Source organism: Anolis sagrei, chromosome 9 (genome assembly GCF_037176765.1).
Source record: "Anolis sagrei isolate rAnoSag1 chromosome 9, rAnoSag1.mat, whole genome shotgun sequence".
NCBI classification, from domain to species: domain Eukaryota; kingdom Metazoa; phylum Chordata; class Lepidosauria; order Squamata; family Dactyloidae; genus Anolis; species Anolis sagrei.
Window position 1 is genome coordinate 23,409,084 of NC_090029.1, and position 24,790 is coordinate 23,433,873.

Consider the following 24,790-nt stretch of genomic DNA (forward strand, 5'->3'; position numbering starts at 1 on the left):
GCAAAAGGTCCAAAGCTCATCTAAACCAACCTCCTTCTTTCTGCCATGAAGGGGCACACAATCCAAGCCCTCCTGACAGACAACCATGCAGCTTCTGCTTAATCATCTCCAGAGACCACCTAGAGTCGATGCATTAAATAAGTTTTCAGTGAATTAGTCAGTTGATATATCCAGCGTATTCTACTGGTGTATTTCACAACTATGAAGGCAACATGCTCACTACACAACAGCCCCAAAGATACATCCACGCAGGTCTATAGCACCAAATTATCTTGGTTGTGATCATTTTCATTTTTAAACCCAGCAACATCTGGGTTTAAAAACCGAGTCATTCTAGGAAAACGGCCTGTTGGGCTGATGAGCTTCTCAGCAAAGTCAGAATGGCATTTCCAGACATTTCTACAAAGCGGCTGATTGTACAGAAAGGATCGTAGAAATATTTGTGTGGGCACAAGCGGACGGAGGACTGAAATGTTGAAGTGCCTTTGCACCTACTATCATTAATCTTTGCCAACAAAATCCTTCCACACTCTGCATTGGACATATAGGAGAATATGTAAAAGGATCAATAGTTACAATGCTGACATTAGAAATGACACTATCCCCAAACCACTTCCAGAACATTTCATCCTTTCTGGATATTCATTAAGGGATTTACAGGTCACAATCCTTAAACAAGGAAAGAAAGGCTACAAACAGCTGAATTGAATCATACTGTGTAACACGATTTTTGTTCCTGGGTTATAAAAGTTATTTCCTAATTGGTTTAATCATAAAAACATGGAAAATGTGTATTAAACTGCAATTTTTTTTGTTTTTGTGGGACATCCTGCAGCACCTTTTGCAACAGAGGCGGGCTTCACAGATTCTTTTTGCATGGTCTGCCAGGGCATTCATTGGATTGAAAGGAGAACAACTACATTCCAAGGAAGGACTGCACAATAAAACAGGGAATAACACTTTCAGAATTTTTTTTCAATTTTTGTGACATAGTGTTGGATTTGCAAATTGCAGTCCGTTGGCAGAGGTCTGTGCGCAGAGTCCTCGTTGCATAGAAGGAAAAGAATGTTCTCAGATCCCAAGGAAGTATGTCTTTCACAAGATCTGTTTCGCATTACACACATTGGAAATCTAGGGCAAGGAGCACGTTTTGCACCTTCCTTCGCCTTTCAAAGCATATACGGCTTTTTGCACTGGAAGAAATTCCCATATTTTGTTCTGAAATTTTGCAGCAAAGTGGTAGACCAGGCATGGGCAAACTTGGGCCCTGAAGGTGTTTTGGACTTCAACTCCCACAATTCCGAACAGTCTCAGGCTCTCCCCCCCCCCTCCCCGTCCTTATCTAATGTTGCAGTTTCTGGCTCCTCTGACTGACCTTGAAGCCCTGGGCCTGAGGCTATTAGGAATTGTGGGAGTTGAAGTCCAAAACACCTGGAGGGCCCAAGTTTGCCCATGCACAAGGTATACCCTGTGCATTTTGTTTGACCCAATAAATATAGCAGGATTTTGACTCCAGACGTTTCTCATTCCGACGTTTCTTGGCCTTTGAAGCAAAGGGAGGCCATGCTGGTCTGTTTTGCCGCAGCTTCCTTTGTTCTGGGTAGCTATAAGACCCATGGCCAAGAAACCCCAAATGGACATTGGTTACCAAGGGGACCAGATGTGAGTCAGTGTTTACAGGAAACAGACTTCTCCTTCGGAGAGGCATCTCATGAGAGAAACAATGCAGGATGGTGCCACTTTTTCCAGCCACGTGCCGCACCGGAAAGGAGCAGAGAATCCATGCATTTGGGGGGTTGTTAGTCATTTCAATGGAGGCTTGCATCTGCTTTCCTGAGCCCAAAGTCCCTGGGAAAACAGCAGGAGTCTACTGGTTGTGGGGGACGTTTGGGCTGGGACTGAGTGGAACATGCTGTTTTAGAGGCATTTGTATGCGTTTTGCTTGGCTAAAGGGAGGACTTTGGAAAATAACAGTCACACAACAATGGTTTAATTCACACATTGTGACGGTTTTTAGTGTTAGCTGTTCTGAGTCTTCTATGACAGAGAAAAGGTGGGTTATTAATATTATAATTAATAGTATTAATTATTAATATTTATTATTATTATTAATAATAATATTTATTTATTTATTTATTTATTATTTGCATTTGTTAACCGCCACTCTCAGCCCGAAGGCGACTCGTGGCGGTGTACAGAACATAGAACATAAAGACAACAGTTACAGTAAATTCAGGGCCATAACACACATCTTACTAACACACAGCTAATTAAACTAAAAATCCGCTTCGTCTTGTTTGGGTCATAATCAGTCTCGTAGTCATAGTCCATTCCGGTGGTCATTCCAACGCATAGCACTTATTATTATTATTATATTATTATATTATTATTATTATTATATTATTATAATAATAATAATATGCAACATGATTTTTGTTCCTGGTTTGTAAATGTAATTTCCTCTCTTTTCCTCTAATTTCTTCTATCATACAAACATGGGGTTGATATATCTGTGGAATGATGTCCCTGGTGGGGGAAAGAGCTCTTGTCTGCTTGAGACCAGTATGAATGTTGCAATTTACCACCTTGATGAGCATTTAATGGCCTTGCAGCTTCAAAGCCTAGCTGGTTGCTTCCTGGGAGAATCCTTTGTTGTTGTTGTTGTTGTTAGTATAAGAGAGAAGATAGGCAGGCTGTGGAGGAAGACACACACAAGGCTCTTTGTTTGTTATAAGAATTTAATTTAACACACTTGAGAGCTATAGTCATTTAAAAAAAAGAAGAAAAAGAAACCAAAATTGCAGCCATACTCTTGTATGTCTGTGCCAAAAGGGAAGGCATTTGCATTCCCGTTCTGTCTTTGTGTGGAGATATTTCATAGATAGATAAAACTGAAATTGAAGGCAACTCAGAAACAGGGACATTTGGAGAATTCCACTGCGTTCCCTTCCCGTGGCATTTTTTCGGAGCCTCTGTGAAGGAATACATGTGATAACAAACCCCCAAAGTATGCAATCTTTAGTTCCCAAAACAGAGCAAGACCAAAGTATATTAGGAAGAGAAAGGAAATCCTGCTCAATGGCGATGTTAATATGGAAAGGCAAACGTTTTTCCTGAGTTAAGAGACGAAAGAGAAAGATCTTGGGCCTCTTGTTTGGCCGAAGGATGGTGTTAAGGAGGGAGACCCACTGATCCTCAAAGGTCCCATCAAAAGGAACAAGTTGGATTCTCAGGCCAAAGTCAAACCATCCCCAAGACCATGAAGTTGGCCCTCTGAGTAGTATCGGGTTGCAACTCCCAGCAGTCCTGGCCAGTTGTAACGGGTCCTGCGAGGGGATCCATTCAACTCATTCCATCACGAAGCAAAGCCATGGCGGCAATCCAGGGAGGACTAAACAGAGATGCTAAACAAAGGGACAAGGCAATGCATCTTCAAGGCAAAGGCTACCTCTGGGTGCATCCACATGATTGAATTAATGCAGTTTGGCACTACTTTAGCTGCCTTGGCCCATTGCTATGGAATCCTGGGAGTAGCACCATGGACTCTTTGGCAGATTTTACAAGACGACATCTCCCGTGACACCATAGCACTGAACCATGGCAGAGGGCTCTATACTCATGGATGGAGGGGATGATGGGAGTTGCAATCTGACAACCGCCAAAGGCCCACTGGCGAGGAAGCCTCTCTTGGAGTTTCATTTGAGGTGGTTTGACGACAAAAAGAAGACCACCTGCAGAGTAAAAAAAGACCCATGCAACAAAACATACACCATTTGGAATGCTAGATGCTCAGTGGTATAAAATATTAAAAAATAAGGTTTACAAACAATGAAAACAACAACAGTCCAAAGAGCTTTGTGCTGGCCCGCCAACACCAAGAGAGAGACCTGAATGGAGCCAAATGTGGGATAGCACCAGAGAGCCTTTTGCGGCAGTATTGGAGCCAAAGTATAATTTCCTGAATTCAAGGCATCCAAGGTTGCCCTCCACTGCTGTGCGTTGCCCAGGAATGAGGCAAGGGGCCCATTGCCGCAGTAGGCTGAATGGGGAGGAACACCTGGAGAGGTGAGAGCGTCACTCTGGAAGCCGGTCCTGTAAAAGGGATAAGTGGTAGGGGTGGCTGGACCTCGGCCGTTGTGCTTTAGGGGGCGGTCTTCATTTCCGGGAGGCGCGCTGCTCCCCACGGTTTTGGTTGTCGCCCCGTTGGCAGGACTGGCAGCACTGGGCACGGACGGTGGGCAAGGAGCACCTCCCCAGGAGCCTCAGGGTCTGGCAGAAACCGAAGGAGAGCCGGTCACGGTCGCAGGAAACGCCTGGGCAAGGAAAGAGAGGACAAGGCATGTGTTGTAGATCACCCAGAAGATTATGGTTTAACTGATGATTTAGAGAGGACTGAGAGCTTTCCTTTGGCACAAAGTGATGGGCTCTCAAGTCTGGGAAATTATGGTACTCTCTGTGAGAAAACTGGCTTGGAAAGTGCAGGGCCTCAAGGTCTTTCAGGGGAGTCAGAAGTAGCAACAGCAGATAAGGCAGCAAGTGAAGAGCTGAATGATAGGGAGGGTTCCCAGGAGAAACTACCTGTAGCCACAGAGATCAACAAAAGTCTTTATTTACAAATCAGAGCCAAAAATAAATTGTATTGGTCAGAGAGATTACGTGGGAAAGTTGTGGAGAAAATTCACGGAAGACATAATGCTTTCATGGATGTCTATTAAACAATAAGTTGTTTACCGTCAGGACAGTTCAGGCAATGCTGCATTAGAGTGAAAAACTAAGCCTGAGTTCTCTTGTTCCTGGTTCAAGTCTAGCCTTGGTTTTGGATTTAATATATCCTGGAAATCTTCTATGTTCCATGTACTCCTGTTCACATTTTAGTTATACCTTCTTGCTGGTGGACTTATGCTGTACCTGTGATTTCTGGCTGTTCCTGGACTTTGTCACCTCTGGAACTTTATGAGACATTTGGATTACTGTTTGGTTTTCACCTGTTGCTAAACCTTTTTTGGATTATATATCTTCCTTCCTTATTTCTGAATTTCATATGCTTATTATGTGTTTCTATAATAAACTGTTTGCTTATATTCTTGGACTCTTGTGTGGTGCAGTGATCATTGGTATTTCCAGGCCAGGAGTGCAACAGCAGGGCTAATTTGGTTGGGATTCTGTGTTCAGTCTATCAACAAGAAAAGCTAAGTATCTACCCCATGAATCCTGTAGGACTGGGGTATAGCACCATTTTTTGGCCCAATAAACCCGCCAGAGAGGCCTAGAGGAGGTCAGACTTGGGGTCCAGGTGACTCAATTCAGGAAACAATCCCACGGCCTCTGCTCCACTTACTCGGCTCGCCGAGGCTGCAGTCTTGCGGGCTGCACTTCTGGATGTTTTCCGGCCAACGTTCGTGGCTGCAGCGGCTCCGGTCCTCTTCTGCTTCACCTGTCTTTGTGTTCATGCACTTCACTTGCCTCCGCTGGATGCCCCCGCCGCACGAGACCGAGCACTGCAAGGCAGAGTGGAAATTGAGTCCCAAAGATTGGCTTCCGTGGGTCACGGCTCTCTCCCAAAGATGACCAATGTTAGGTATTTTTGTACCTTAACGTTCTGTCCATGTACAAGCGGAAGCTAGCTCTTAGCTCCCTTACACACAGCTATATAAAATCTATATTGAACTGCAATTTATGGCAATGTGGACTCAGATAATCCAGTTCAAAGCAGATATTGTGGATTATCTGCCTTGATATTCTGTGTTATATGGCTGTGTGGAAGGGCCCATAGTAACTCTGGAGTTTACCTGATTTGAACAGCAAAAGTATCTTTCTAAATCAATAAGGCTTTTATCTCTTACAGCGATACAACACATAAACAGTCTGTACAAAACACAACCTCTCCTTCTTTCCACTTGCAACCAATTCTTCGACATCTCTCTCTCTCCAACAAAACATCAAAAACACCAGTATGATGTTTTTGATGAATTTCTATCCCAATTCATAGAAATATCATCCAATTAAGTATTGCATTACTTCATCTTTGTTGTGTAGGATTACTGCATAGTTGCACCAGACAATGAATTGCCTTATGCTCACAATTAATTGTATACTTGTATACACATCCTAGCAGGACTTGCAAACCATCCGTATTCCCGCCCATTGGGGGTCCAAGGCCAGCTTACCTGGCCCCAGGGCCCCACCGTCCACTTGGTGCAGGGTTGGTTGTGGCATGGCCTGGTAGCGTTGGGCCGGAGGGCTTCGTCGCACCGTCCAAACTCAGGGCAGGTGACCAGGCGCTCCTGCTCTCCTCCTCCGCACAGCTCAGAGCACTGGGTAGGAAAGAGGCTATTAGTGGGAAAGGAGGCACTTTGAGAGATGCTGAGATGGGACACTCCAAAGCAGAACAGAGATCAGGTTCAGCACCTGGGAGGGCTCCTTTGGACTAAATAACAGAGCGGACACCTCTGTGACCTCATAGCCACCTGCTTCCATTTGTAAACTGTGGGTCTCCTTTGCTTAAAGTTTTCTGAATGTCACCTAGTGGTTGTTTTAGATGTTTACGCAAACCTATTGTGCAGTGTTTCTTTTTTTAAGATAGAATTTTACTTAGTCATGCAGATAAATGATAACAATGACAATTACATTTCTGTACTTTTCTACTATTTATACCTATCCATTTATTTATTTATTTATTTACGCACGCTATTTCTATCCAACCCATATCAGCCCAAAGGCAACGCATTTTCCCTCCCCCCTGGGAACAGTAATACTTCTGCTCTTTATATTATTATATACGTTCGATCATGAAAATTGTCTGATTCAGTTTATTTTTCTTTCCCTTTTACTCTGTTAATATGTATTTTTATAGAAACTTTTCAATATGCATATGTACATATGTATATGTGTGTGTGTGTATGCAGTAGCCATCCCCTGCCATGTGTTGCTGTGGCCCAGTCTGCAGATCTGGAAAATAAAGTAATGAAAAAGTGTTGGTTTCTAATATCTATAATGTCTTTATGCTTGTGGGTGAACAGTATTTCTTGTTGTTTCTTTGTCAGTGTTGATGTGGAGATTGTCTGGTTTGCCTACTCTGGAACATGCAACATATAATTGTCATTCTTTAGGGGTCCCTTTCAAATCTATAATACTATATGTGTGTGAATCATATATATCTATCTATATCTATGGCTGGATGGCTTGTTGTCAGGAGGGTTTTGATTGCCCTGGTGAAGGGAGCGGCCTTAAGTATTTTCTGTTGGTCAAGGTCAATGCCCACCAAACTCTTCTAGTGTTTTCTGTTGGTCATGGGAATCCTGTGTGCCACGTTTGGTTCTATTCCATCATTGGTGGAGTTCAGAATGCTCTTTGATTGTTTGTTAACTATAAATCCCAGTAACTACAACTCCCAAATGACAAAAATCAATTTTTGAGTGATGGTCACTCCTTGGGTTAGTAGGTGTCTTGTGACCAAATTTGGTGTCAATTCATCCAGTGGTTTTTGAGTTATGTTAATCCCACAAACAAACACTACATTTTATTTATATAGATAATTTTTACAATGTGTATGTGTTTGAATTATACTGTAAATAAAATAACAATTGTTGTTGTTGTTGTTGTTATTATTATTATTATTATTATTATTATTATTATTATTATTATCGAGATTAGGTTTTTCAAAGAGGAGCTCCTGAAGCTGCTTTTCCTTTGGCTTTGGCTCAGCACTAAGAGGAGTATATTACGCAAATCCAATATGCACCCTCATTTTGGGAAGGTCATTTGGGAAGCTAGTTTGGATCTCATTTGGAAGTGATATAGTGAGATATACATAAAATAAATATATTATTATTATTATTATTATTATTATCATTAATAATAATAATAATAATAATAATAATAAAGCCAAAACCAGGTGAACAATTAGATTTGAGTAAATATGGTAAACCTAGATCTGGAAAACAGAGGTGTGCCCAACGGGATCCCCTCTGTCCCCAACTACTTTCTCTATGCACAAGAATCGATGCTCTTCCTACACTTCCCAGAGCTCCACTCACTTCTCTCCAGGCAGAAGTGTACCATCCGAGGCAAGGATCGGTGTGGCAAGGCATGCGCGTCGGAGGCTTGGAGGGGACGGCCTGGCAATGGAAGGGGCGTAAGGGGCGCTGATCTCGGGTGTCGACGCACTGGGCATCCCGGACCTTCACTCCGCCTCCGCAGGCCTTGGAGCACTGAGGGGGAAGCAAGAATTGGGAGGGGTCCATAAAGGTCATTTAGACAAACCCCTTACAGTAGGCATGGGCCAACTTCGATCCTCCCTCCAGGTGTTTTGTACTTCATGCTGTACGAGGGGGAGTAATGGGAGATACAGCATGAGGACATCAGGGGGTGCTTCCTTATGATGCAGTGCCTTGCCATGGTTGCCTTCACCTACCTTGCTCCAGTTTCCCACTCTCCAGGTGGAGCAGGGCCTCAGGTAGCACCTTCGGGCCGGAACGGGCCTCCTGGCTGCGTTGCAGTCCTTCTCATCCCCAGTGCTGCAGTGCACGGTCCTCCATATGGCCCCCAGGCCACAGGTGGTGGAGCACTACAACCAAGAGAGACCACAAAATACCCAGCTCAGCCCCATGGAGGTCAATGGGGCATGAAGAGACCCACCTCCGTTATTCCCTGGACATTATTCCATAAATATATAAACCCACTTGCCTAGTTTCCAATAGACCTCACAACCTCTGAGGATGACTGGCATAGATGTGGGAGAAACATCAGGTGAGAATGCTTCTGGAACATGGCCAGGCAGCCCAGAAAACTCACAACCCACCAATTGAATTCTTTGATGGCTTCGGTAAGGAGGCTTCTCGTTATAATGGTTTCCTTATAAAGAGTCTATGTCAGGCATTAGCAAACTTCGGCCCTCCGGGTGTTTTGGACCTCAACTCCCACAAGGGCTGTTAGGAATTGTGAGAGCTGAAATCCAAAACACCTAGAGGGCTGAAGTTTGCCCATGCCTGGTCTTTAGTCTTCCTAGAAAGAAGTGAGGGCCCAGCTTTGTCCTTCCTCCATCAGACTCGACCCTTCAGTCCCACCACTCTAACCTCAGAGCTCTGCCATTATGTTGTGCTACTTCTCAACGGGATGCTGGGCAGAGAACCGTTCCCTGGAAAGGGAAGAGGGAGCTCCTGATTCCCACCACAGAACTTGCCTCGCTCCAGTTTCCGGCTTCCCAGCTGGCATTGAAGACAGCTGCCGCGATAGAAGATGGTGCTGAAGACGCCACCGTGAGGTTGGGCTCAAGACCAGCAAAGACCCAGTTGAGCCCGTTGGGTGCGCTTTCGTTCCTGCCCCCGAGGAATTCTTGCCCACCAGGAAAATAAAGGTTCCTATTTTCCGAGTCTATTTTCATCTCACTGGGTTCCTTCGATCTTGGTGAGGTTGGCTTGGGAAGCAGAGGGCCAGGTGAGGTAGAGCCCTGTGCCAGAGACGTAGGTGCAGAAGGCAACTGTAGCCTTGGACCATGAGATAGAAACGGTTCTTTCTGGGGTGCAGGTGAGCCAGGATAGTCAGCCGTGTCCTGGATGGAAAGGGCAGGGGTCGTTCCTGCAAAAGGCATTCCCTGGGAGGAGACCTGGAAAGACCACTGCTTCGTTCTTGGAGCTACAGTTGTGACCAAACTAATCTGGGCATCTGGAGTTGCTGGACTGTCCCCACGTTCTATCGGGACCGCAAGGGTAATGCTTGCCTCCTCCTTGCCGCTCTCTGTCGTCTTCCACGAGCCATTGGGAAGCGCTGAACCTTCAGGATCTTCCATCCTGCTGTCGGGAAGCTGTGCTGTTACAAATTCATCGCCATTGTTTCCATTGCCAGAAGGCAAACTGGGATTCATATTGGCCAACGAAGGAAGGGAAGTTGGAGACAGCCCGTCCTCTTCGGAAAGGTTTTCCGAGGTCTCTTTAGTGGAGGAACGGTGACTGTTTCCAACGAGGAAATTCCTTGTTGCGGCTGATGTGGGCGAAGGATCTGTCTGGGTGCCTTCCCTTTGCTCTGGAATGGAGGGCCTGGTTGAGGTGTCAGCAACAAAGCCAAGGGAATTGGGTAAACTGGCATTGATGTTGCTCCCCTCAACCTTGACAGCTTCTTGTTTGTTCTTTTGTTCAGAAACTGGAGTTGGCAAGCTTCTGCTTCCATCTTCTACCTTCATGGTTGGGAGGAAAGAGGGCCCCTTCTCTGGAGAATCATCCTTTGCATTGCTCACAGTCTTCACCTCAACGTCTGGGACTGTCTCAGTTTTCCTACTGTAATCTTCCCCGATTGAGTCATAAGAAAGGTCTTCATGGAAATTGATGAAATTATAGTCATAGTAAAAGTCATCCACAAAGACGTTCCCCTTTTGATTGCTGTCGGGAGATGAAAAGTCCTCCTCGGTGATGACGTTGAGGTCTTCGGACCTGGGCGAGGACGGGCTGAATCTGGGCATTGGGCGCTCAGGGATGAAGTTGATCTCGTTGGAGGAGCCACTCCCAGACCAGTCTGGAAGGGTGTTTTCCACTTTATTATTATTATTACTATTTCGGCATGGCAGCTTCACGCAAGACATTTCGGAGGCCGGCCTTTGCAAGGGGTCGCAGCTGGCCCTGGCGTCACGGGGGCAGTAGACGGGGCGTCTCTGAGCTCCACTTCCACAGGTCACCGAACACTAGAAAGGCAAGAGAAAGAGCAGCCTCAAAAATCCTGGAAAATCATGCTAGGACTTATTTGGGGAGTAGGTCTCATTTTTTTCCAAATTGGCATCATCATCATCATCATCATCATCATCATTATTATTATTATTATTATTATTATTTTACTGACAAAAAAGGAAAGTATGTCACAGCAAACAAGATATATATGCTGGATTTCATATTATTATTATTATTATTATTATTATTATTATTATTATTATTAGAAACACAACAAGATGAGTCCACAGCAGAGAGTCCTCTGCTGGCTGTTATATTGGATCACACGTTGGACACTTCCCAAATGTCTAGGACTGTGTGATGTATTGGCAAATACAGATCCCAGTAAGGTGGCCTTCTGCAGCTGGCAGGTGGTAAATATGTCAGCGCGGATTGGTTTGAAGTGCCAAGATCTTTAGGCACTGCACTCACTGGAACCACCTTTACTGACATTATTATTATTATTATTATTATTATTATTATTATTAGATACATAACAAGATAGGTACACAGCAAGCAAGATTGCTATGCTGACTGTTGTATTGGATCATATGTCGGACACTTCCCAAATATCTAGAACAGTGTGATATATCAGCGAATAATGCACGCAGATCTGAGTAGGGTGGCCTTTTGCAGCTGACAGATGGTAATTATGTCAGCGCTGATTGGTTTTAAGTGCAGGCCAAGGTCTTTAGGCACAGCACCCAGTGTGCTGATCATCACTGGGACCACCTTTACTGCTATCATCATCATCATCTTCATCATTATTAGTATTAGATACATAACAAGATTGGTACACAGCAAGCAAGATTGCTATGCTAACTGTTCTATCGGATCACATGTCGGACACTTCCCCAATATCTAGGACAGTGTGATGTATCAGTGAATAATGCATGCAGATCCCAGTAAGGTGGCCTTCTGTATTATTATTATTATTATTATTATTATTATTATTATTATTATTAGGCTTAACATGAAATCATCAGCATAACCATTTAAAATATACAAATATGTGCACATTAAAACAGGATGAATAATAAGGCAAAAAGGTAAAGGTTTCCCCTGACATTAAGTTCAGTTGTGCCTGACTCTGAGGTGTGGTGCTCATTTCTAAGCTGAAGAGCCGGCATTTTCCATAGACACCTCCAAGGTAATGTGGTCAGTACAACTGCATGGAGCGCCGTTACCTTCCCGCAGAAGCGGTACCTACTGATCTACTTGCATGTTTTCAAACTGCTAGGTTGGCAGAAGCTGGGGTTAACAGCAGGAGCTCACCCCGCTCCCCAGATTCGAACTGCTGACCTTTCAGTCAGCAAGTTCAGAGATCTGATGCCTTGAGGATATTTAAATGCCTGTGTTTCTTTGTTTTAATAACATGTCTTAAGTTGTGCTCTCCATGTGTTGTAATTGTCTTTGTTTTTACTTGAACCTTTCAATGACTTAACTAACTAAAAAGTCTGATGCCCGGAGGCATCCAAGGCCATCCATATGTTTGGTTTTTCCGAAGGCAAAACACAGTACAGAGATTCCTCTTGAAGGCAGGAACGCAAGACTGTGGTTTGCCCACAAACAACAAAGGAGACTGTCTCTTGGGAAGAAAGGAGATAAGACACTCGCTGACCTTTCTGCAGCCTCAAAAACAACCCCCTAATCTCACAAATGCATTCCACAGGCGCATGCGAAGGCCTCCCCATTGAGAAAGAGCGCACTTTAGGGAGACCCACGTCTGAAAACAGCCCTTGTTTCTGCTCCATAGAAACCCCACTGGGCCTGGCTGTTTCCTCCCAAAACACACTGATTTACAGTTTGAGCAGAGGTCAAAAATCCTGGGAAATCATGCTACGGCTAGGCCGTTTTAACTTAATTAATACCACAGTGCAGAGGCACCCAAAATAACAGAAAAGCAAAGAACGAGATAAGAAGTTCCTTTTCCAACAAGGCAATGTGTAGCAGCTGATGCAGAGCTTTCTAAATGGTGTGTCGCGACATATGAGTGTGTCACGGCTGCAGTGTGTCGCTGTGTCACACAAACGTAATGAGAACGCTCTGAGTCTATGTGAAATAAGCAACAAATTATATACATTTAAAAATATCAATGAAAGGCTTTTGTGAGATACCTTGTTTCCCCATGTATCTTGCTGTTACAATTTATGTACATCTCTTATGAGGGTTGATTTGCTAATAAAACTGAGTGACCGTGTCGCAAAATGATCCACGCCATCAAAGTGTGTCACCGGCATGCAATGTTTGGAAAGCCCAGGTCACGTCATGGGTCTGCTGTGAACAGACTGCGGGTTTTAGTCCAAACTTTAGAGGAACAGCATTTGAACCTATTACATTATGTAGGCAGGTTAAAAAAATAAGAATAAGAAGTAGTAGCAATTGTAGTAGTATGAGGCAGCTAACTAATATTAATAGTAATAATAATAATAACAATAATAATAATATGTAGTAGTATGAGGCAGATAACAAATAGAAATAGTGATAATAACAATAAGTAGTAGTAGTATGAGGCAGGTAACTAATATTAATAGTAATAATAATAAGTAGTAGTAATATGAGGCAGGTAACTAATATTAATAGTAATAATAAGTCGTAGTAGTAGTATGAGGCAGATAACAAAAAGTAATAGTAATAATAACAATAAGTAGTAGTAGTAGTATGAGGCAGGTAACTTTTCTTTTTTTTGGTCGTGTCAGGAGCGACAAGTTGCTTCTGTTGTGAGAGAATTGGTCGTCTGCAAGGACGTTGCCCAGGGGACTCCCGGATGATTTGATGTTTTTATCATCCTTGTGGGAGGCTTCTCTCATGTCCCCGCATGAGGAGCTGGAGCTGATAGAGGGAGCTCATCCGCCTTTCCCCGGATTTGAACCTGCAACCTGTCGGTCTTCAGTCCTGCCGGCACAGGGGTTTAACCCACTGCGCCACTGGGGGCTCCAGGCAGGTAACCAATATTAATAGTAATAATAAGTCGCAGTAGTAGTATGAGGCAGATAACAAATAACAAATAGTAATAATAATAATAAGTCGTAGTAGTAGTAATATGAGGCAGGTAACTAATGTTAATAGTAATAATAATAATAATAAGTAGTAGTAGTAGTAGTAGTAGTAATATGAGGCAGGTAACTAATGTTAATAGTAATAATAATAATAATAAGTAGTAGTAGTAGTATGAGGCAGATAATGAATAGTAATAATAAGTAGTAGTAGTAGCATGAGGCAGGAACTAATATTATTATTAATAATAATAGTAGCAGTAGGGGGCAGGTTAAAAATAATGATGATGATGATATAATAATAAGTTGCAGTCATAGTATGAGGCAGGTAACTAATAATAATAATTAGTAGTAGTAGTCGTCGTATAAGGCAGGTTACAAATAATAAGAAAAAGAATAATAATAACTACTAGTAGTATGAGGTAAGTAACTAATAATAATAATAATAATAAGTAGTAGTAATAGTAGTAGTACTTGTAGTACAAGGTAGGTAAGAAATAATAATCATCATAATCAATAGCACTAGTAGTAGAAAAATCATGTTACATAGTGTTATGGTGACAGGGTTCAGCCCCTTGAACCTGAACAATGTAGAAGGCAATTTGGCAAACAGTGTATGGTGGGCACGAGCAAACTGGGCCCCTCCAGGTGTTTTGGACTTCAACTCTTACCATTCTTAACAGCCTACCGGCTTGAAGTCCAAAACACCTGGAAGGGCCAAGTTTGCCTATGCCTGGTGTATGAAGTATCAGTAACAATGGATTTTGCAACAGGAGCTGTTCTCGGCTCATCTTACCTCGGACCAGTTGCCAGTGGCCCACTTTGCCGGGCAGGAGACCTCTCGGTTGCAGGGGGCTGTGGCGTCCGGCCTGGAGAGGTGCTGGCAGTGGCTCGGTGGCAGGGCCTTCTGCTCATCCAGGGCCACACTCTGGATGCAGAGGACCGTCCTCTTGACCAGGCCAGAGTCCCCACAAGTGGCAGAACATGACTGCCATTCACCTGTCCACCACCTGGCAAAGGAGGAGAGCGGGAGTCAAGCTCTAGAGCAGGAGTTCTCAACCTGTGGGTCCCCAGATGTTTTGGCCTTCAACTCCCAGAAATCCTAACAGCTGGTAAACTGGCTGGGATTTCTGGGAGTTGTAGGCCAAAACACCTGGAGACCCACAGGTTGAGAACCACTGCTCTAGAGAATGGGCAATAATACTCTCATAGAATCATAGAAGAGTTGGAAGAAACAACATGGGCAATCCAGTCTAGCCCCTTTTTGCCAAGCAGGAAAAGCATAATCAAATCACCCCTGACAGATGGCCATCTAGCCTCTGTTTAAACACCTCCAAGGAAGGAACTTCGAGGCAGAGAGTTCCACTTCTTATGGTCAGAAGAAGAGATTTGAAGTAGGCAGCAACTGTAATCAACACCTTTTTTCGGCCAAATAATTAAGAGCATACTTTTGGCCCCTGAACCTTACGTTCGGCAGAAAATACTTCTTTTTGGGTTTCAAGGTTTAAAAAATTGAGGTGCACAATAGATTCGATGGCGCATGAGAGTCGAGCCAATACAGGTAGCTTGAAATGCAATTAGCAAAGCGTTCAGCTATTTTTATTTTGTCGTGTCAGGAGTGACCTGAGAAACTGCAAGTTGCTTCTGGTGTGAGAGAATTGGTCGTTTGCAAGGACGCTACCCAAGGGACGCATGGATGATTTGATGTTTTATCATCCTTTTGGGAAGCTTCTCTCATGTCCTCGCATGAGGAGCTGGAGCTGATAGAGGGAGCTCATCCGCCTCTCCCCGGATTCGAACCTGCGACCTGTCGGTCTTCAGTCCTGCCGGCACAGGGGTTTAACCCACTGCGCCACCGGGGGCGTTCAGCTATGAAACCTGCACACTGTTCACCTTCTATTATTATTATATCAAATACAGAACACATTATTCATACAGCCCAGAAACCACAGAACACTCCAGTGATTCCAGCCTTTGATAATACATTGATCCTTTCAGTGTTGGCAGGTTGAACGAAGGAGGCAAAAGCCTGCTAGGAGAGGAAGGAGCTGACCTGGCTGGACAGGGGTCTTCACTGCAGCTCCTCTGCTTGTCGTCCGGCCGGCCGAGCCCCTCGCAGTAGCGCTCTTCCACGGCTCCAGCCACCTTCTCCATGCAGTGCACCATCTGCCTTTGGACCCCTGCGGAAGAGAAGGGAAGAGAATGAAATGTTATGAGTGTGAATCTCATAAGACTAAAGTTCTATAAGTAAGTTGAAAAGGAAAACTGAGAGAGGAAGGAATTGGAAGATTTGAGAACAGTGTTCCTCAACCTTCCTCATGCTGCGATCCCTTAAAACATTTCCTCTTGTTGACCCCCAACCATAACATTATTTTCGTTGCTACTTCATAACTGTAAGTTTGCTGTAAGGTTTGTTACGAACCATCGTGTAAATAAATATCTGATATACAGGGTGTATTTTCCTAAACGGTTTGGGACCCACCTACCTACGTGACCGCATCTCCGTATATGACCCCACATGATCCCTTCGTTCATCCAGAGAGGCCCTGCTCACGATCCCACCTGCGTCGCAAGCGCATTTGGTGGGGACGAGGGACAGGGCCTTCTCTGTGGTAGCCCCCCGACTCTGGAACTCTCTCCCCAAGGACATCAGACAAGCTCTAACGTTGGCAGTATTTAGGAAGAGCTTGGAGACCTGACTGTTGTGTGCCTTTCCAGAATACGAAACTCCCAGCATCATGTCCCAAACGCACTTTATTAGAGATTTAAGACTGCCTGCACATTGCACTTACCCTCAAATCCTTACATTTCACCTGTCACGTCCAGCACTGTTTAAATTTTATTCACTACATTTGGCCTGGCCCTTAGTTTTTAAATGTGTCATGATGTTATTGTTTAATGTTTTATTTGTTTGTTTTATGAGTTTTATTGTTGTATTTGTTATGCTGGTGTTTTATTGAGGGCCTTGGCCTTTGTAAGCCGCACTGAGTCCTTCAGGAGATGTTAGCGGGGTACAAATAAAGTTAATAAATAAATAATAAATAAATATTTTCATTCACTGGACCACATTTGGCACAAATACCCAATACACCCACATTTGAATACTGGTGGGGTTGGGAGGGGGTTGATTTTGTCATTTGGAAGTTGTAGTTGCTGAGATTTATAGTTAACCTACAATCAAAGCATTTTGAATTCCACCAGCAATGGAATTGAACCCAACTTGGCACACAGAACTCCCATAACTAACAGAAAATACTGGGTTTGGTGGGTATCGGCCTTGAGTTTGGGAGTTGTAGTTCACCTATATCCACAGAGCACTGTGGACTCAAATAATGATGGTTCTGGACCAAACTTGGCACAAATACTCAATATGCCCAAATATGAACACAGATAAAGTTTGGGGGAAATAGACCTTGACATTTGGTGGTGGTAGTTATTGGCATTTATAGTTCACTGTAGACTCAGACAATGATGGATGTGGACCAAACTTGGCACGAATACTCAATATGCTCAAATGTTGCATATTGAGTATTGGGGGAAATTGACCTTGACATTTGGGAGTTGTAGTTGCTGGGATTTATAGTTCATCTACAATCAAAGAGCATTCTGAATCCCACAAATGATAGCATTGGGCCAAATTCCCACACAGAACCCCCATGACTAACAGAAAGTACTGTGTTTTCTGATGGGCTTTCGCAACCCCTCTGACACCCCCCTTGCGGCCCCCCAAGGGATCCCGACCCACAGGTTGAGAAACACAGATCTAAAAGCTCATTCTGCCAGTCTCTGCTAGACAAAACAGAGATCAGCCGGAGCCTCAGATAAGCAATTGAGAAAGATGAGAGTGGGTAAAAAGGGTTCAAAAGGACTTTATGTCCTGAAGAGAAAGGAGGAAGAATGGAAAACAGTAAGAGGATAAGAGGCCCTGAAAGTCGAGAGGAGTGTGAATGGGGAAAAAGTTTGCACGCACATGTTTTCTTCCTTTGGAATATAAAAAGACCGAGCTGCAGCTTAGAGAGTGTGGCACATTTTTTGGTTCAGAATTGGGTTTTTTAAAATACTAATGAGGTTTAATACTGTTTTCATGTTGGTATATTTTAAATTGTAGTGTAATGCTTTTTAATGCTAGCTGCTTTGAGTCTCCTTATGGAGAGAAAAAGCAGGATATAAATAATCATAATCATAATAATGGAGCCCCCGGTAGCTCAGTGGGTTAAACCGCTGAGCTGCTGAACTTGCTAACTGAAAGATCACAGGATCGAATCCAGGGAGAGGGGTGAGCTCCCGCTGTTAGCCACAGCTCCTGCCAACCTAGCAGTTCAAAACATGCAAATGTGAGTAGATCAATAGGTACCCCTCTGGTGGGAAGGTAACGGCGCTCCATGCAGTCATGTCTGCTACATGACCTTGGAGGTGTCTACGGACAACACCAGCTCTTCGACTTAGAAATGGAGATGAGCACCAACCCCCAGAGTCAGATACGACTGGACTTAATGTCAGGAGAAAACCTTTACTACTACTGCTACTACTACTACTACTACTACTAATAATAATAATAATAATAATAATAATAATAATAATAGATAGACACATAGCCACTTTGGGTCACTTTGTGAAGAGAAAAAGTAGGGTATAAATAATAATAATAATAATAATAATAATAATAATACATTCTAATACACCACCCCCAGAGTCTGACTCGACTAGACTTAATGTCAAGGGGAAACCTTTATCTTAGCCACTTTGAGTCTCCTTGTGGAGAGAAAAAGTGGGTTAATAATAATAATAATAATAATAATAATAATTCAGCCAACAAATGAATTGATCAATTAAACTTGCTTTCACCATTTGATTGGATAAACATAATAATAACAATAACAATAATAATAATAATGGAACCTGTGCCACAAATACCATCTGCCTGCAACAAAAAACTGATGGGATCACAAGCTGGAAAAAGATACAGAAAATGAAGCCGTTCCTCTGTGACTTCCAAATTCAGACAGACAGGGTTTTGGAGCACAATACTCCTGACCTCACAATCGTGTTAAAAAACAAAGTGTGGATTGTTGATGTTGCAATCCCAGGTGACAGCAGGATTGAAGAGAAACAACTGGAAAAGCTGACACGATATGAGGATTTATAGATCAAACTGCAAAGACTCTGGCACAAACTAGTAAAGGTGGTCCCAGTGGCGATCGGCACACTGGGTGCAGTGCCTAAAGACCTTGGCCTGCATTTAAACACAATCGGCACTGACAAAATTACCATCTGTCAGCTGCAGAAGGCCACCTTATTGGGATCTGCACACATTATTCCCAGTCCTAAATGCTTGGGAAGTGTCTGACGTGTGATCCAATACAACAGCCAGCAGAGTGATCTTGTCTGCTGTGGACTCATCTTGTTGTGTTAATAATAATAATAATAATAATAATAATAATAATAATAATAATAAAATACATCACACAGTCCTAGACACTTGGGAAGTGTCTGACGTGTGATCCAATAAAACAGCTAGCAGATTGATTTTGTCTGCTGTGGACTAATCCTGTTGTGTTTCAAATAATAATAATAATAATAATAATAATAATAATAATAATAATAGAATGGAAGAAGATGAAGATGCAAAATGTTTAAAATGCCCCTGTTCTGTATCCACTCTTGTACCCTTCCCATTCTTCATCTTTTTGCAATAACAACTATAGGGAAAACAACAACAAAATCAAAATGTTGTCCGTTGCACACACTGGCTCTTTTTGGAGCAAGGGAAAAGGTTAATGGCCGGGAAGGCTCTCCAAAGCAGGACTGAAGGCTGAGCATTCCTGGCTGCAAGAGACAGATGCAGAGGGAGGTCTGGAATGCGATAATTAAGGAACGGCAGAGAAGTAAGGGAGGGCCGTGGGCAGGGGGTCAGCGGGGTCAAGTTGAAAATGCATTGGGCCAAGACACACTCGCAGGCACACAGGGATCGCCCAAGACGCAACAAAGAGCTCTCTTTGTGTGTGAGCCAGCAGCCCTCTTTAAGTCCCTTCCCCAAGAAAGGGCTGGGTTGCTGGAAATAATAACAACAATGGGTTGCTGTGGGTTTTCCGAGCTGTATGGCTATGTTCCAAAGGATTCTCTCCTGACGTCTTGCCCACATCTATGGCAGGCATCCTCAGAGGTTGTGAGATTTGTTGGAAACTAGGCAAGTGAGGTTTATATATCTTATATACAGTTTCTGGAGTAGAACAACTCCTTTCAAAGTAAGGACCGCACAATGAAACAGGAAATAAAGAATTTCTAACCAGGAACAGACATTTTTTTCAAGTTTTGTAACATAGTGTAATACTAGTGTAGAATAGTGCTGACTCTCTTGGATTCCATGTAACAGAATCCTTTTTTGGGGGCGGCAGAGGAGGAGGAGGAGGAGAAAGGGGCCCGCTTGCAAAACGTTCCAGTTTGGAATCTGATGCGACTGTTTGTTCAATGCTGCTGCCTAGAATAAGGCAGGAGGGAGGAATCTCAAGGGTAAATCCAGGCTTTATTCATAAAAAAATAATTATAGTCCAACCCTTCAATTTATTGCTCTGCTCCATATTGAATGGTGGTTGCCTAGCAATGGGGACGCCCAGAGGGCCAGCCACGGACAATGCCACAGATTGTCTGCTGCTGCTGCTGTGGGAACAACAAGGGTGCCTTTGTTTTCCCCCAGTGATGGCGGGAGAGGGGCATTCGACTTGCGGATGGCATTTTTACTGGCTTGGAACAGAACTTCCTTCTCTGCAGGATTTATAAGTAGAGGGTGCATGGCTATCTGTTGGGAGGGCTTTGATTGTGTCTTCCTGCCTAACAGATAGGAAGGCCTTGGGGAATCCCTTCCAACTATAGGATTCTATTATTATTATTATTATTATTATTATTACACAGGGGCTGGATGGCCATCAGGGGCGGATCAACCCATTACGCAAAGTAAGCATTTGCAGTATATTTGATTTTGCCCAGGGGCGCTCTTGAGGCGCTCTTGGGGGGAAATAGACCTTGACATATGCGAGTTGTAGTTACTGGGATGTATAGTTCACCTACAATCAAAGAACATTCTGAACTCCACCAATTACGGAATTGAACCAAATATGGCACACAGAACTCCCACGACGAACAGAAAATATATATCAGTGATTGGTTGGGGGGGGGGGGGGGAATACTGTTTGCTTACCATTGAAAATTACCTAGGGCCGCCATCTACCAAGAGAGCTTTGATTGTGTCTTCCTGCCTGGCAGAACAGGGCTGAACTGAATGGCCTTTTTTTTGGGGGGGGGGGGGGGGTCCCATCCAACCATAAGATTCTATAATAATAATAATAATAACAACAACAACAATAATAATAAGCAGAGACTGGATGTTCATCTGCCAAGAGTGCTTTGATTGTGTCTTCCTGCTTGGCAGAATAGTGCTGGACTGGATGGCCTTTGGGGGTCCCTTCAACCATAGGAATTATTATTATTATTATTAGTAGTAGTAGTAGTAGTAGTAGTATTAAGCAGGGGCTGGGTGGCCATCTGCCAGGAGGGCTTTGATTGTACCTGGAAAAGCAGGGGGAGCCTCTGGTCTTCAAAGCAGATGGGAAGAAAGGAAGGGGCAGCTAAGGATGCAGGAGGCAGCAGAGGTTGTCCTTGGCTTTGGAAAAACACTACTTTGTTTAGAGATTCCAGTGACAATGAAGGACCAACTTTTGATTGTGTTCTGCTCACCTCAAACCATTAGGACTGGCTAGTAGCAAATAAGAAGAACAACTAGACGTAGCAGTAGTAGTTGTAGTATGAGGCAGGTAACAAATAATAATAATAAGTAGTAGTAGTAGCAGTTGTAGTAGTATGAGGCAGGTACTACTACTTATTGTTAACATTAATAATAATAAGTAGTAGTAGTATGAGGTAGGTAACAAATAAGAATAAGTAGTAGTCATCATAGTATGAATCAAGTAACAAGAATAAGAATAATTAGTAGTAGTAGTTGCTGTTGTAGTATGAGGCAGGTAACATAATAATAAGTATCTGTAGTAGTATTTGTAGTAGAATGAGGCAAGTAACTAATAATAATAAATAGCAGTAGTAGTTGTAGTACTATGAGGTAGGTAACTAATAATAATACATAGTCATAGTAGTTGTAGTTGAAGCAGGAACTAATATTAATAAGTAGCAGTAGTAGATATTGTAATAGTATGAGGCAGGTAACTAATAATAATAAGCAGCAGTAGTAGTTGTCGTCATTGTAGTATGAGGCAGGTAAGTAATATTATTATTAATAATAATAACTAGCAGTAGTAGTATGAGGCAGATAACAATAATAATAAGTAGTAGTAGTAGTACTATGAGGCAGGTAACTTAATATTATTATTAATAGTAATAAGTAGTAGTACTAGTAGTACAAGGCAGGTAACAAATAATAAGAAGTAGAAATAGTAGTAGTATGAGGCAGGTAAATAATAATCATAATGATAATAAGTAGTAGTGCTAGTAGTGTGGGGCAGGTAAATAATGATGATAATAATCATCATCATCATCATCATCAAACAAAGGGGTACAGTTCCAGCAGGTGATGGAGCAGGCATGGGCAAACTTTGGCCCTCCAAGTGTTTTGGACAGGTGTTACCGGCTGTTAGGAATTGTGGGAGTTGAAGTCCAAAATACCCGGAGGGCGGAAGTTTGCCCATGCCTGCAATAGAGGCAGGAACTGTGTGTGTGAGCGAGAGTGATGGAGTTGCTCCAGATCTGCCACTCGGAACCTTTTGTGGCTGCTCTCCTTGGGAGGCTTCCCTTGCCAAGAGCTCTCCCTCCTTCCCAAAGAGGCCCTGCCTGGCCCAGCCGAGGGGAAATACAAGCCGGCCCCTCCATCCTGCAGGGTTTGCATGAGGCTGGAGCCGCGGGGCTGTTCCCCTGGGCAGGCGCCTGCAGGAACTGAGACGCGTCTGGCAGCCTTTCGCTCTGGCAAGGAGCCCGAGAAGCAGCTCAGCCGCCAACAATCTCTGCTTTCTGCCAGGTAGTGAAGGGACCTCCTAACAGACCGCTGGGGGAAACAAAAGCATGCGAGGCATCACTGTTATTATATATTTGGCCACCCAAATGGGCCAGCGGTGTGGCTACCTGTGCCACAGGTGGCAGTGCATTTGGTCCAGGGACCGTATTTCCAGGAGAACTCGGCTGGCATGATCTCATTCTCAGCCTCCGATTCCCTCTGAATGGTGTACTGGTAGCGGACGCCTGGGTTCTTCTCCTGGAACAAGAGCTGAGAAGAGACAGAATGGGGTCAATTGCTATATTTAACTCAAATCTAATGCTCACCCTTTTTGGGCTAAACAACCTTGCCAAAATTGGGCAGCACATTAGATTCACATCATATGGTTGTCGTAGTGCTGAGCCAAAACCAAAGAGGAAGCTGCTTCCGGAGCTCCTCTTTGGGGGACCTCATCTCTAATTCAAAGGTCAGGGCTCAATGCTATGGGGTCCTGGGATTTGTAGTTTGGTGTGGCATCAGCATCCTTTGAAAGTAGTTGTTCAACTCCCGAAACTTTGTTTTTGTGGCTGTCACAAACCAGGTTGAATTGGTTGAGACTCGATGGAAAATTCAATGAAAAACTAGAGCAAAACGGGCTGCTGCAGGATGTCCCTCTCGTGAAAACAAAGTTTTTGAAATTTTATAAGCTTTTCCTATGTTGTTACAATAGAACCAATTAGGAAATGACATTTATAACCCAGGAAAAAAAATCATGTTGCATAGTGTAATAATAATAATAACAGCAACAACAACACAACAACAACAATAATAATAACACAATAATAATGCAATAATATTAATAATAATACTGCAATAATAATGCAATAATAATATTAATAATAAAAATGCCATAATAAGAATTCCATAATAATACAATACTACTAATAATAATAATGCAATAACAAAAACAACTAAATGGGGCAATCTACAGTGTTGTTGTTGTTGTTATAATTATAATTATTTGAAACACAACAAGATTAGTGCACAGCAAACAAGATCACTATGCTAGTTATTGTATTGGATCACACGTTGGACACTTCCCAAGTGTTTAGGACTATGTGATGTATCGGCGAATAATGCAGATCTGATTAGGGTGGCCTTTTGCAGCTGACAGATGGTAATTTTATCAAGACTGATTGTGTTTAAGTACAGGCCAAGGTCTTTAGGCACTGCACCCAGTGTGCCGATCACCACTGGAACCACCTTTACTGGCTTTTGCAGTTTGATCTATTATTATTATTATTATTATTATTATTATTATTATTATTATTATTATTATTATTTTGAAACACCATAAGATGAGTCCACAGCAGACATTTTGCTGGCTGTTGAATTGTATCACACGTCAGACACTTCCCAAGTGTCTAGGACTGTGTGATGTATTGGTGAATAATGTGTGCAGATTCCAGTACGGTGGCCTTTTGCAGCTGGCAGATGGTAATCTTGTCAGCGCCAATTGTGTTTATGTTTAGGCCAAGGTCTTGAGGCACTGCACCCAGTGTGCCAATCACCACTGGGACCACCTTGACTGGCTTGTGCCAGAGTCTTTGCAGTTCGAGCTTTAAATCCTCATATGGTGTCAGCTTTTCCACTTGTTTATCTTCAATCCGGCTGTCATTATTACTATTATTATTATTATTATTATTATTATTATTATTATTGAGGCACCCAGTTTGCCAAACCAATACGTCTCATGCTATTGCATTTGCAGGGATAGCAATTTCTCTTTCAATATGGAAATGAACTAAGAATCAGTAGCAAACAGTCCTCGGATGGACCACTGCTTTGAGTAGCAAAGCGACTATAAACTCACTCCTGGCAACAGCAAGTCTGTGAAGGAGTGCCAAAACCATGGACCAGATTTCCTCCTGGCCTTGGCGGCATGGACAAAGTGCCGTGGCCATTTAAAACAGCTCCAAGCGGCCTTTTCAAACTGGTTTGACTCCAGATTGGCTGAGCCCGGCCAGTGCTCTCCAGGCTTCCCTTCCGGCCAAAGCCTTGTTGATCTTGGAAGGAAGGATGGCGCCGCTCCAAAGAGCCCTTGATGGATATCCCACATTTCTCCT

General features: G+C 43.3%; 1 protein-coding gene across 1 annotated transcript in view; it reads right to left on the reverse strand.

Moving 5' to 3' along the window:
- Positions 1–2,720: 2,720 nt before the first annotated feature.
- ADAMTS7 (ADAM metallopeptidase with thrombospondin type 1 motif 7) overlaps positions 2,721–24,790 on the reverse strand; it is a 43,046-nt gene continuing 20,976 nt past the window's right edge. The window contains exons 16-24 of the mRNA XM_067471372.1: positions 22,814–22,955; positions 15,744–15,870; positions 14,487–14,700; positions 9,182–10,672; positions 8,414–8,566; positions 8,037–8,210; positions 6,168–6,314; positions 5,339–5,498; positions 2,721–4,313 (exon numbers count right to left, since the gene is read on the reverse strand). Coding sequence (XP_067327473.1) covers positions 4,156–4,313; positions 5,339–5,498; positions 6,168–6,314; positions 8,037–8,210; positions 8,414–8,566; positions 9,182–10,672; positions 14,487–14,700; positions 15,744–15,870; positions 22,814–22,955 — 2,766 coding nt within the window. The 3' untranslated portion in view covers positions 2,721–4,155. The remainder of the gene's footprint in view (positions 4,314–5,338; positions 5,499–6,167; positions 6,315–8,036; positions 8,211–8,413; positions 8,567–9,181; positions 10,673–14,486; positions 14,701–15,743; positions 15,871–22,813; positions 22,956–24,790) is intronic.